The sequence below is a fragment of the Ursus americanus genome, chromosome 4 (genome assembly GCF_024610735.1).
Source record: "Ursus americanus isolate L20-20 chromosome 4, mUrsAme1.1.p, whole genome shotgun sequence".
NCBI lineage: Eukaryota > Metazoa > Chordata > Mammalia > Carnivora > Ursidae > Ursus > Ursus americanus.
Genome location: NC_142130.1, coordinates 35,400,827 through 35,415,755, shown reverse-complemented (window position 1 = coordinate 35,415,755; position 14,929 = coordinate 35,400,827). Strand labels below are relative to the sequence as shown.

At 37.5% G+C, this 14,929-nt stretch overlaps 1 protein-coding gene and 1 pseudogene across 1 annotated transcript in view; one reads left to right on the top strand and one right to left on the bottom strand.

Annotated features, from left to right (window-relative positions):
* Positions 1 to 1,090: 1,090 nt before the first annotated feature.
* On the bottom strand, positions 1,091 to 1,165 carry LOC123802211 (small nucleolar RNA U3; annotated as a pseudogene).
* Positions 1,166 to 7,645: 6,480 nt separating this feature from the next.
* PARP15 (poly(ADP-ribose) polymerase family member 15) overlaps positions 7,646 to 14,929 on the top strand; it is a 37,500-nt gene continuing 30,216 nt past the window's right edge. The window contains exon 1 of the mRNA XM_045812593.2: positions 7,646 to 7,772. Coding sequence (XP_045668549.2) covers positions 7,646 to 7,772 — 127 coding nt within the window. The remainder of the gene's footprint in view (positions 7,773 to 14,929) is intronic.

The following is a 14,929-nucleotide window of genomic DNA, read 5'->3' as shown; positions in this document are numbered from 1 at the left end:
CTATATAATAATATATAATAGTATATTATTACTATAATAATGATTATAAAGATACTAGCTGGGCTTGAAAAAAGCATAGAAGACACTAGAGGATCCCTTTCTGGAGAAATAAGAGAAGTAAAATCTAATCGAGTTGAAATAAAAAAAGGCTATTAATGAGATGCAATAAAAAATGGAGGTTCTAGGGAGGGGGGTGGGGGAATGGGATAGACCGGTGATGGGTAGTAAGGAGGGCACATATTGCATGGTGCACTGGGTGTTTTACACAACTAATGAATCATCGAGCCTTACATCGAAAACCGGGGATGTACTGTATGGTGACTAACATAATATAATAAAAAATCATTATTAATAAAAAAAAATGGAGGTTCTAACAGCTAGGATGAATGAGGCAGAAGAAAGAATTAGTGATATAGAAGACCAAATGATGGAGAATAAAGAAGCTGAGGAAAAGAGAGATAAACAACTACTGGATCACAAAGGAAGAATTACAGAGATAAGTGATTCTGTAAAGTGAAACAATATTAGACTAATTGGGATCCCAGAAGAAGAGGAAAGGGGGGGGGGCAGAAGGTATATTGGAGAAATTATAGCAGAGAACTTCCCTAATCTGAGGAAGGGAACAGGCATTCAAGTCCAGGAGGCACAGAGAACCCCCCTCAAAATCAGTAAAAATAGGTCAACAGCTTGACATATAATAATGAAGCTTGCGAATCTCAGAGACAAAGAGAAAATCCTAAAAGCAGCTCGGGACAAGAGATCCGTATTCTACAAGGGTAGAAACATTAGACTGACAGTAGACTTATCCACAGAGACCTGGCAGGCCAGAAAGGACCGGCATGATATAGTCAGGGTGCTAAATGAAAAAAATAATGCAGCCAAGAATACTTTATCCAGCAAGGCTGGCATTCAAAATAGGAGAGATAAAATGCTTCCAGGACAAATAGAAGCTAAAAGAATTTGTGATCACTAAACCAGCCCTGCAAGAAATATTAAAGGGGAACCTTTAAGTGAAGAGATAGCCCAGAAGTAACAGATCAGAAAGGAACAGAGACAATATACAGAAACAGTGACTTTACAGGTAATACAATGGCATTAAATTCATATTTTTCAATAGTTACTCAATGTAACAAACTATAGAAATGATCCCTGAAAGTATAGTCTTCATAGTTACTCAATGTAAATGGGCTAAATGCCCCAATCAAAAGACACAGGGTATCAGATTGGATTAAAAAACAAAAAACAAAAAAAACCAAGACCCATCGATATGCTGTCTGCAAGAGACTCATTTTAGACCCAAAGACACCTCCAGAGTTAAAGTGAGGGGGTGGAAAACCATTTATCATGCTAACGGACATCAAAAGAAAGCTGGGTAGCAATCCTTATATCAGACAAATTAGATTTTAAACCAAAGACTGTATTAAGAGATGAGGAAGGACACTATCTCATAATTAAAGGGTCTATCCAACAAGAAGCTCTAACAATTATAAATAAATATTTATGCCCCTAACATGGGAGCAGCCAATTATATAAACCAATTAATAACAAAATTAAAGAAACTGGGTGATGGACATTAAGGAGGGCACGTCATGTAATAAACTCTGGGTGTTATGTAAAACTGCTAAATCACTAACTGCTGCCTCTGAAACTAATAGTACACTATATGTTAATTAATTGAATTTAAATTTTAAAAAAGAAAAAACAATGTTTATAGTTTTCTTACATAGAATATTTCTTGTTAAGTTTCTTTCTAAACATTTTATTTATTTATTTATTTATTTATTTATTTATTTATTTAGCTATTGTACATGAGGTTTTTCATTCACTGTATCTTCTAGTTGTGTATATGAGTGCTATTGACTTCCTTTCATTTTAAAAATTAAGGTACAATTTACATACAGCAAATTCATACTTTTTAGTGTATAGTTCTGTGAGTTTTGACAAATGTATACAATCATGGAATAACCACAAGATATAAGACATACAAAGATATAAAGATATAAAAAAGAGTTTCATCACTCCCCACCCCCAAATTCCCACCAGTTCCTTGGTAATCAACCTCTGCACTCAAGGTGAGTCCCTGGCAAATACTGGTCAGATTTTGGTCCCTACAGTTCCAGAATGTGCCATAAGTGGAACCGTGCAGCACATGGTCTTTTGAGCCTTGCTTCTTTCACTTAGCATAATGCAGTTGAGTTTCATCCATGTAGTTGGATTTATTGCTAATTTGCTATTGCTTTCTACTTTTTTTTTTAAGATTTTATTTATTTATTTGACAGAGATAGAGACAGCCAGCGAGAGAGGGAACACAAGCAGGGGGAGTGGGAGAGGAAGAAGCAGGCTCATAGTGGAGGAGCCTGACATGGGGCTCGATCCCGTAACACCGGGATCACGCCCTGAGCCGGAGGCAGATGCTTAACCTCTGTGCCACCCAGGCGCCCCTATTGCTTTCTACTTTAATTCCACAGTAGAAATCAAGAATTGGACACTTAACTGACTGAGCCACTCAGGTGTCCCTACTTTTGGAGTGCTTAAAGTTAACATTTTTTTTTAAAGATTTTATTTATTTATTCGACAGAGATAGAGACAGCCAGCGAGAGAGGGAACACAAGCAGGGGGAGTGGGAGAGAAAGAAGCAGGCTCATAGCAGAAGAGCCTGATGTGGGGCTCGATCCCACAACCCCGGGATCATGCCCTGAGCTGAAGGCAGACGCTCAACCGCTGTGCCACCCAGGCGCCCCTTAAAGTTAACATTTTTAACCTATCAAGGGCTAATATATTGTGGTTAGGTGTTGATTATGAAGTATGAATTTATATCTAATTTTCTTTTCTTCATAACAAAAACTAACATTCTGAACAATATTTATTAAATTATGATTCATCTCTTCACTTTCTTATTCCTCTTAATAGTTTATGTTAAGTTTTTTGACAGATTAAGGTTTATATCTGGAATTTCTATTGTACTTCCTGTCGTATCATCTATTCTTAATTTAGAACTATGTAGCTTTATAATTACTTAAACATGCTTTTTTTTTTAATTGAGTGGAGGATATAGAAAGTTCCCATATATCACCTGCCCCCCCCCGACTCCCCCATTACCAACATCTCATGCAGGTGTGGTACATTTGTTATAATTGGTGACTCTACATTAACACATTATTATCACTTAAAGTTCATAGTTTACATTAGCATTTACTCATGGTGTTGTACATTCTGTGAGTTTTGACAAATGTTTAATAACATATATCCACCATTACAGTATCATACAAAATAGTTTCAGTGCCCTAGAAATCCTCTGTGCTCTGCTGTTCATCCTTCCTGCTCCTCTAATCCCTGGCATCCACTGATCTTTTTACTGTCTCCATAGTTTTGCCTTTTCCAAAATATTATATAGTTGGACTCATATGTTAGCCTTTTCAGGTTATGGTTTGTTTCACTTAGTAATACACATTTAAGTTTCCTCCATGTTTTTTTCATGGCTTGAGAGCTCATTTATTTTTAGCACTGAATAATATTCCATTGTCTGGATGTACCAAGTTTTATTTATCCATTTGCCCATTGTATAATATCTTAGTTGCCTCCAAGTTTTGGCAATTATGAATAAAACTGCTATAATCATCTATTTGTAGGTTTTTGTGTAGACATAAATTTTTAACTCTTTTGGGTAACTGCTAAGCAGCATGACTGCTGGATTGTATGGGAAGAATATCTTTAGTTTTGTAAGAAACTATCAAACTGTCTTGCAAAGTGAATACCATTTTCATTCCCATCAGCTATATATGTTGCTCCACATCCTTTGCCTGCATTTGGTGTTCTCACTATTCCACTAGGTGTGTAGTAGTATCTCATTGTTTTTCTAATTTGCATTTCCCCAATGACATATAATGTTGAGCATCTTTTTATATGCTTATTTGCCATCTGTATATTTTCTTTGGTGAGGTGTCTGTTGAGGTCTTTTGCCCATTTGAAAATCAGGTTGTTTTCTAATTGTCGAATCACAAGAGTTCTTTATATTTTTGGATAACGTTTTTTTATTAGTTATGTCTTCTGCAAATATTTTCTTGCAGTCTGTGGAAAATGCATTTTAAAGTGTAGCATGCCAAGTCCCTTATCATTTCATTTGGTATTGTCTTGTTTTTTAAAGCACAGTTTGCTTTCGTTTTGTCAAATTTTATAAATTACCACTTAACTGGACTTGAATTAAGAGATTTTTTTATTATATCTACAACTTGGAGAGTATTATCATTTGTAATGTATTTATGCAAGGGCAGAGAATATCTATTGAGACTTTATTTTTGCCATTAATATTTAGTAATTCTCTTAAAGTGATCTCTTATATCTTTATCTACATTTTCTCTAAGAATTGATTTATTGATTCTTATTTTTTAATAACAGTTTTATTGAGATATAACTTACATGCCACAAAATTCCCTCTTTTAAAGTGTACAATTCACTGTACAATAAGTATATTCACAGTGTTCACCACTATCTATTTTTAGAAATTTGCATCACCCCAAAGAAACTCCAAGTGCATTTGCAGACACTTCCCTTTCCCTCCTTCCCACAGCCTGGTAACCACTAATATACTTCAGTCTTTGCGACTCTATGTATTTTGGACATTTCATGTAAATAGGATCATTTAGTATGTGGCCTTTTGCCACTGACTTCTTTCACTTAGCATGTTTTCAGGGTTCATTAATGTTGATGAATATATCAAAACTTTGTTGGGGCGCCTGGATGGCACAGCGGTTGAGCGTCTGCCTTCGGCTCAGGGCGTGATCCCGGCATTCTGGGATCGAGCCCCACATCAGGCTCCGCCACTGGGAGCCTGCTTCTTCCTCTCCCACTCCCCCTGCTGTGTTCCCTCTCTCGCTGGCTGTCTCTATCGCTGTCAAATAAATAAATAAAATCTTAAAAAAAAAAAAAAACTTTGTTAGTTTTTATGGCCAAATAATATGCCATTGTATGGATATACCATTTTTCATTTATCCATTTATCAACTGATGGATATTTGGTTATTTCCACCTTCTGACTATTGTGAATAATGCTGTTGTGAACACTTGTTGTCTCAGTCAATTTGGGCTGCTAGAAGAACAAATATCATAGACTGGGTGGCTTAAACAACACTGATTTCTCGTAGTCTGGAGGCTTGAAGTCTGAGGTCAGGAGTTCTTGGTGAGGACCCTCTCCCTGATTTGCAGATGCCCCCCTCTTGCTATTTTCTCATATGGCAGAAAGAGAGCTTCTGGTCTTTTCATCTTCTTATAAGGACACTAATCCTTTCATAGGGTTCTGCTTTCATGACCTCATCTAAACCTAATACTTCCCATCTGACCCAATCTCCAAATACCATCAAGCACATTGAGGATTAGGACTTAACACCTGAATTTGGGGGGCACACAAACATCCTGTCCATAGCATTTGTGAACAAGTTTTTGTGTGGACATGTGTTCGTATCTCTTTGGTGTGTTGCTATCTGAGTGTAAAACATCTGGATCATACGGTAACTCTAAGTTTTTGAGTAATTGCAAAACCATTTTCCTAAGTGGTTGTACCATTTTCTATTCCTACCAGCAGGCTATGAGGGTTCCAATTTCTCCACATCCTTGTCAACACTTGTTATTGTCCATCTTTTAAAATTTTAGTTATTCTAGTACATGTGAAGTGATATCTCATTGTGGTTTTGATTTGCATTTTCTTAGTGATTAATGATGTTCAACATTTCATTATGTCCTTATTGACCATGTGTATATCATCCTTGGAGAGGTGTCTATTCAAATTCTTTGCCTATTTTTAAATTGGATTATTTGCTTTTTTTATTGTTGAGTTTTAAGAGCTCTTTATATATTCTAGATTACAAGTCCTTTATTAACTATGATTTGCAAATCTTTTCTCCCATTCTGTGGGTTGTCTTCACTTTCTTGATGTTGTTGATGATTTGTTTTTTAAATTTTATTTATTTATTTGACAGAGAGAGATGGCCAGCGAGAGAGGGAACACAAGTAAGGGGAGTGGGAGAGGAAGAAGCAGGCTCCCAGTGGAAGAGCCTGATGTGGGGCTCGATCCCAGAACACTGGGATCATGCCCTGAGCCAAAGGCAGACACTTAATGACTGCACCACCCAGGCGCCCCTGTTGTTGATGATTTTTAAAATTTTTTACAATATGTGACTGTGGTATTTGTGAAGAATGACTGTTTTTGTTATCTTTTCCATTTTTTAAAAAAGATCTTACTTATTTGACAGAGAGAGACAAAGTGAGAGAGGGAACAAAAGCGGGGGGGGCTGGGAGAGGGAGAAGCAGGCTCCCCACTGAGCAGGGAGCCCAATGCAGGGCTCAATCCCAGGACCCTGGGATCATGACTTGAGCTGAAGGCAGACGCTCAACAACTTTTCCATTTTTATATTTATCCTCATTTCTTTTCACCACCTTATTTTGATGACCAGGAAGAATTTTGAAAAATATATCAAATAGAAGTGGTAACAGAGCACATTTTTAGTTTTTGTTTTATTTTCACTACTTTTTTTTTTAAGATTTTTATTTACTTATTTGAGAGAGAGAGACAGTGAGAGAGGGAACACAAGCAAGGGGAGTGTGAAAGGGAGAAGCAGGCTTCCCACCAAGCAGGGAGCCCGATGCGGGGCTTGATCCCAGGACCCTGGGATCATGACCTGAGCTGAAGGCAGACACTTAATGGCTGAGCCACCCAGGCGCCCCTATTTTCACTACTTATATGGAGAGCGACTGTCCTGTTTCTTCACTGTAAATACTATTAACTTCTGAGTTCAGAGTAAGCCTCTTTATCGTATTAAAAGTTCCTTTATTTCTCTTTCAAGGGTTAAAAACAATGAAAAATGAAAGTAAGGATCCTGTTCTCCCCATAAATGGCTACCCCATGTCCAGTCTTCTTTGTGAATATGCAGCATTTTTTATTTTGGTTATTTGTAGATTGACCTTTCATTATGCAGTAACAGAATCTTCTTTCTTTTCAGTAATGAGTTGTAGCGCTAGTAATTTATGTCCGTGGTGAGGGTCATCATTTACTGTCATGTTCGTTAATTTTTTCCCCTGTGGTTTGGTGAGTAAATCTGACTTTACAAAGAATAAGTTTTATATTTATGCAGTCATTTAGCCAGAATTACTATTTTCTTTCTTTCTTTCTTTCTCTCTTTCTTTCTCTTCCTTCCACCCTCCCTCCCTCTTTCTCTCTCTCCCTCTTTCTTTCTCTCTCTCTTTTCTTTCTTTCTTTCTTTCTTTCTTTCTTTCTTTCTTTCTTTCTTTCTTTCTCTTTCTTTCTTTCTTTCTTTCTTTCTTTCTTTCTTTCTTTCTTTCTTTTTCTTTCTTTCTTTCTTTTCTTTCTTTATTTCACAGGCAGTGAATGAAATCTGTTTTCTTCCAAAGCATTAAAAACACCAGAAAGTAAGATAAAGGCCAAATCCTTTCAAATCTCAAATCAGCTATAAAAACTAACATCTTAAGTGTTTCTGTCTCTCTAAAAATTGCTACGTTGGAAGACCTCGTACAAAAGTAATGCTTTTTAGAAAAGTGGAAAAACGGGTGAATTGGAAGTGGATGAAACAGATGAATTTTCAAAAGACCATTCATAAGCCTCCCTTTTGGTTGCATTTCACAATATCCAAGCCACCATGATGGAGAATGTGCTCTCCTTGCTTGTGGAGTGGATTAGTGGCCTGTCAGAAGCCAATGGTGACTTTAGGGTGGAAGTAATACCCAATATTAAAGTTGCTGTCATGTCTTTTCTCAAAAATACTGGTAAGACAGACAATATCTTTTAACTTTTCATTTTCAAATTGTGGTTGTATCCTACTTTGAGATTCCAGGCATCCCACAGTGGGTTTTGTTTAAAAGTTGTGCTCTAACTCCCGGTAAGATAATTGCAAAGGATTACATATTATTACTTCTGGCACTACCAATAACTAGCATTTATCAAGTGCCTTGCTCTATGCTAAGCACTGTGCTAAGCTTTTACTTACTTCACTCTCAAAACATATAGCACTATGAGATAGGTACATTATTATCCCCATTTTATAGATGAAGAAATCTAGGTTTAGAGAAAATTAAATGACTTTGTCATAGGCACACAGCTAGTAAGTATTTGAATCAGAATTCCAAATTAGACATTCTGACTTCTGAGTGTATTTTCTTAACCACTGTGAATGTACCCTCAAATTTCCCATGAGCTTAATAATTATAGGAGTTTATTTTTATGACAATGACATGTCCAAAGAGAGAGCAAGATATGGTGAAGTAAGGTGGGAGTGGGGTTGGGGAGAGAAATTACATTTAGGAACCAATATTGTATTATAATCATCATCATTATTATCAGCTTACAAAGTGGCTGCACATATTTGATTTCATTTAGAAAGGAAGCTGTTGATCCATGTTGCCGAAATGGTCTTCAGTGGCGGCCACTGTTAATGATTGCTGTGCACTCACAGTACGCAATGTGGGATAGGTTGAAGTTGACACTGAAATTTGACTTTATATAGAAATTTAGTATCTAAATTGTAATTCTTAGTTATAGCCTCTAAATCAAATTACTCTTTAAAAATCTTTTCTTTTGCTATGAAATGAAATTATAGTACCAATAAACTGATTTTTATTTGTAGATGTCAGGACATCTGTTAATGTTTGTGTCGGATACAATAACTTCAGGAATTTCAGATTTTCCCCAAGACTTCTGGAACTGACAAGAACCATTAGGGTTGAAACTCTGCCATATCATATTGATAATAGTTATATAACAATTTTCTTTGAAAACCCCACAAATGGAGGAGAAGGAGAAACCAATGTGCAGCTTTTGCAAGAGAAGAGTTCATCCCTGGTTGAGTTTTCTCACTACAAAGGTAATCAATTTCTCTTCTTTCTTGATCTTTACAGTTATTATTAACCATTTCATGCACAAATGAAGTCAGATTAGAGGCCACACAAGTGATTAGGAAATCCATCAAAGCCCCCCATTCTTACTGAAATATGCCATGAATTAACTCAAGGCTTTGAACAGGTCTGTGGGAAGACCTAGTGGAAAGACTTGTTTTCTGTGCAGTAACAAAAAAAATAGACAACAAAACTTCTCTTGACCTCAAATTCTCTGTAGTTAACTCCTTCATTTCTTTGTTTCCCTTTGCAGGAAAATTTCTCAATTGAATTTGTCATTACTCATCCCCATTTTCTCCCCTCTTGTTCTTTCTTAAATCCATTCTAGAAGAGGCTTTTACCCTCATCATTCCACCAAAACTGCTCTTGTGAAGATCACCGATGACCTCTATGTTGCTAAACTCACTATCCACTTCCCAGTCCTCATTTTACTTGATCTCTTAGGAGCATTTGACTCAATGGTCAATGGCTCCTTCCAAATGCACTTTCTCCACTTGCTGCTAGGATGCCACGCTTTGTGGGTTTTTTGTTTTTGTTTTTTTGGTTTTTTTTTTGTTTTTTCTACCTCAGTAGCTGTTCATTCTCATTCTTTTTTTTTTTTTAAGATTTTATTTTATTTATTTGATGGGGAGAGAAAGAGAGAGAGAGAACGCAAGCAGGGGGAGCAGCAGGCAAAGGGAAAGGGAGAAGCAGGCTCCCCGCAGAGCAGGGATCCTGATGCAGGGCTCAATCCCAGGACCCTGGGATCATGACCTGAACAGAAGGCAGACACTTAATCGACTGAGCCACCCAGGTGCCCCTCATTGTCATTCTTTCCTCATTTACCTTCTTTTCTTCAACTCTTAAGGTAGAGCTCAGTTCTTTTCTCCTTTTTGTCTTCACTCAGTTCCTTGGAGATCTAGTGGCTTTAAATGCTGTCTATGTATCCATGACTCCCAATTCTTATCTGCAGTCAACACTTTCTCATGAACTCTAATGTCTACACTCACTGCATATTAGACTTCTTCACCTGGTTGTCTAAAAGTATATGATGGAAATATAACATGTGCAAGACAAAACTCCCCAACCTCCTCACCCTTTGCCACCAACCTGTATTATCCATAGGCTTTCCCATTTCGGTTAATAGCAGCTTCATCCTCCTAGTTGCTCAGGCCAATACCTGGGAGTCTCTCATATCCCATACCCAGGCCTTTAGAAAACCCTCTTCACTCTACCTTCGAGATGTATTCAGAATCTGATCACTCCTCAAAGAAGACAGTAAGAATTTAGAAAATTAAATGAACCATTTTAAAGGTAGTAACAATCTCCTAAAGAACTTACACCACAAAATAGTTTATATTTTAGGTAATATAGCCAAATAAATACCATTTTTGATGGCCACACTTCACCTCCACACCCCCTCCCAACTATGATCTTTAGGAACAGTTGATGAAGCCAAAAATTATCCCTGAAGCTGTAGGCGGGGATAGAAGACTTGGGGTTGGGGTGGGGGTTAGGGAATGACTGAGGTCAAGAGAAGAGAAACAGAAATTGGGATCTTCCTCACGTAGCTTCAAAGGAAACCAGTCATTCAGGAAAGCCAGAAATTGAGATGCTCTCTGGAGAGAAAAGGAGCTCAACTTTCAGTCATGGTTTAAGAAGCTAATAGTCTTAGGACCAGACTGAAATAATGTCTGATTCTTCATACAGCAAGGAATTGATACCATTGGACATTTTAAATTGGTACTTTGTGAAAAGACAAACATTTGGTATCCCTCACTTAGCAGACGTCTACATTTAAAACTGTATCATTCTTAGGACTCATACCAACCTCCCAAATTTGCAAAGTATGAAGGCCCCATCTCTCTCCACATACTTGTCACCTAGTCCTTAATGCTAGTGTTGACATCTGAAGAGCTTTTTTTTTTTTTTAACAGTTTTTATGGGTATACTCTGATAAGTGGTTAATGTCTATGCATATTCAGTGTCTCTGGAGATAACATGTACAAGTTGGGTTAGTTGAGAGCCTCAGTCTGCTCTCCAGCCATTGTGAGCTAAAGATGCCAGCAGGGGAGGCAGTGATACAGAGTGTAACACAACAGTTTACAAACTTTTTGTAAACCACAATGCACCCTAAAATATATATATATATATACCTGCTTTGCCATACCTGCTTTGCCCATACTTGCTTTGCCAACAAAAACATTTGTTACAATTTGGAAAAAGAAGTTTTGCTACAACATGCATTTCTTGCTAAGGAACTCATATACTCTATTTTCTATTTTATTTTGTTTTGGTTTTGTTTGGTTGGGTTTTGAGGGGTTTTGCTTTGTTTTGTTTTTTTTGTTTTTGTTTTTAATTTTTTTAAGACCCTTAAAAATTCATATTGCTGGTATAGTCATTAGTGGTTGGCTTTCAGCAATGACTTTGACACAAAGGGTGGGGGGGGAGGGGTTTTAACCTTATCCCCACTATCTCCTCCAGCCTGCCTCTTCAAGCCATTTTTAATAAGCATGCAATTTGTGTTAGTTTTTTAATTGCTGCATACCAAATTTAGTGGCTTTACATAGCACGCATTTATTGTCTTATACTTTCTGAAGGCCAGGAATTTGGGGGCAGCTTAATTGGGCGATCCTGGCTGAAGATCTGTCATGAGGTTGCTATTAATCTGTTCGTTGGGGTTGCAGTCACGTGAAGGCATGATGAGGACTGGAGGGTTTCTTCTAAGCTCATTCACATAACTGCTGCCAGTGGCCTCAGTTCCTTGCCATGAGTGCCTCTCCATATGGCTCTTCATGACATGGCAACTGTCTGCCCCCAGACTGAGTTATCTGAAGGGGTGGGGAGGGCTGCAGTACCTTTTCTAATCTAACCTCTGAAGTGATATAGCATCACTTGTGCCATATTCTGTTGGTCACAGAGACCAACTCTGATACAATATGGAAGGAAACTATACAAAGCATGATTACCAGGTGGTAGGGATCATAGGGTACCATCCTACTGACACAGTCCAAGAAAGTACAGCTACAAGACAAGTTCCATTTATCGTCCCCTACTTCTACCCAGATTGTCACACCTAAGCCTTCTATATAGAAACAGAGCACCACTGGCTTTTAGAATCCCAAAGGTATATATTTATTTATTTTTCATTTTAAAAAAATATTTTATTTATTTATTTGAGAGAGAAAGAGAGAGAGGGAGGGGGAGGGAGAGAGGGAGAGAGAGAATCTCAAGCAGGTTCAGCATTGAGCGTAGAGCCCAATGCGGGGCTTGATCTCATGAACCCAAGATCATGATATGATCTGAAATCGAAAGTCAGAAGCTTCACTGACTGAGCCACCCAGGCAACCCTCAAAGGTATATATTTAAATCCTTCTGTAATTTATTAGCTGGATAGCAATGGCAACATTACTTCCTTATTCTCGGTTTCCTCATTTCGAAAGTGGAGATAAAAATCTATCTCACAGAGTCACTGTGAAAATTAAATTAAGTGGGATAATATTTGTTCACTGACACATAACAGGTATTCAATCAATAGAGATATTATAATGATCAAAATAAGAAAGAATGGAAAACACAAGTTACTAATTTGATGAGAAATAAGATATGAATTGTGCTTTAGATGGCTATGTGTCTCAGCTGCTCCAGGGTAAAGTGTTATTATTAAATGGTGCTTGAATGGTTCAGTGTCCCCTCATTTTGATATTGTTATGACTTCTGACATAAAAGTACTGTAATAACCTATTTCTACTGGGTAACACACATTTGAAAATAGGCTCATGAATTTCATTTAGAAAAAAAATCCTCCTGTGCTGCTTAAAACGCAAAAATAAGTAGCAGATGTAAAAGCAGACCACTAAGTGTTTGTCCATCTTCTGCTTCGCTGCAAACTCACTGTTCCCCAAGTTCGCTCATTCCACCTTAAGACAGTTCTAATCACCAAAAAAAAAAAAAAAAAAAAATTAGCGATGTATGAAGCCCAAATATGTTTTACTGACTACCCTTGCTCTTCCTTTTAGAGTTGTAGAAATAAATCCTTTATATTTCCCTATAAGGTAGTCCTTCAGATGTTGAAGGATAACTATTATGTGTGGCTCCCTGCATTCCATCCTACCTATTACCTGTACTTCTGCAAGTTAAATATATTCAGTTCCTTTTCTATATCCTCATGTGATATGGTTTTGAGTCCTTTTACAGCATCAGTTTCCCTCTTCTGAACACCATAGCTAGTTTCCATAATCTCTTTGGGAAGTTTGGCACTTTGAACAAAATACAGTACCCCAGTCATTGCCTGTTTTTGCCAGTGAAAAGTAGGATAGGGTTATTATTCACCATACCTATTCTTGTTACTATGTTTTTCTTCTTATAGACCCAAATCTCATCAGTACCCATTTTTAAATGAATGGACTTTATTTTTAGAGGAGTTTTAGACTTACAGAACAACTAAACAGAAAGTAAGGAGAATTCCTCCCACCCCCAAACAGTTTTCCCTAATACTAACATCTTGCATTAGTGACACCTTTGTTACAATTGATAAAAAGGTATCGCTACATTATTATTAATGAAAGTCCATCATATTAGAGTTCACTCTTTGTGTTGGATGATTCTCTGGGTTTTGACAAATGCACAATGTCATGTGTCCTCAATAACAGTTTCATACGGGATAATTTCAGGGCCCTGAAAACCCTGTGCTCCACCTACTCATCCCGCCCTTCCTCCTCTAAACTGCAGGCAGCCACTGATATTTTTACCGTCTCCGGAGTTTTGCCTTTTCTAAGACGTCATGGAGTTGGAATTGTATAATATGTAGCCTTTCAGATGCGCTTCTTTGCTTAGCAATAGGCATTATATTTCTTCCATGTCTTGTGGTAGCTTGAGAGCTCATTTCTTTTTCTCTGAATAATATTCTATTTTATGGAGGCATCATGTCCATTATTTATCCATTCATTTATTGAAGGGCATCTTGGTTGCTTCCAAGTTTGGGCAATTATGAACAAAGCTATACTGCTGCTATAAACACTCATGTGCAGGTTTGCGTGGACATGTGGATATAAGTTTTCAGCTCATTTAGGTAAATATCACAAATGCTGGATCATATGGTAAGAGTATGTTTAGTTTTGTAAGAAACTGCCAGACTGTCTTCCAAAGCGGCTGTACCATGTTGCATTCCCACTAGCAATGAAAGAGAGTTCTTGTTGCTCCATGTTCTTCCTAACGTTTGGTGACTGTTTTTTTTTTTTTTCTTCTTAAATACAAGTACATCACTGTTGATTGTTATACAGAGTTTATGATCAATCAAAATCCCTTAGATATTTTGTATGACTTAGCTGCTAAGGCACATTCTCTTCCTCCCAAACTTGTGCAGTTACTTTGGACCTCCCTTAGTGCTTTTCCTTTCCTTTGGTGCTTCTCCAGATGTCTCTTTAACTTATTAGGTTCACTCATAGTCCAGTGGCTATATATATATATTGCTGTGAAGGACTCACACTTGCAACCTTCTCCAGAGGGATTGCCTTGGAGACTAAAGGTCTGGAGGCTGGAGGTGCCTGGGAGTTTACGCTCATCACCCAACCAGGATGACCCATAGATAAATACCTGACTGGTATGGAGGTATAAAAACCCAGCTCTTTGTCTCAAGATTGGGACAACACCATGATGCAATTTATGTACTCCAGCAGGATCAGGCAGAAACCAAGTTTTACTTAAACCACACTCTCTGTCTTTATCTCTCACTTCTACATGTTTTTCCTGAGGGTACAGCTTTAATAATGCAGTTGCACATGAATCCTCATCTCAGGCTCTGCTTCTAGGGAATCAGATCTAACTTTATTACTTTTTTTTTTATTACAGCACACAATTGTTTTTGATGTTTTTGACTATTATAACTATTCATTAAAGAATAGTATTGTATTTACTTCTTTTTAAAAAAGATTTATTTATTTATTTTGAGAGAGAGAGAGCACCCATGCAGGGGGAGGGGCAGAGGGAAAGAATCTCAAGCAGACTCCTTGCTGAACGCAGAGCCAATCGCAGGGCTCAATCTCACGACCCTG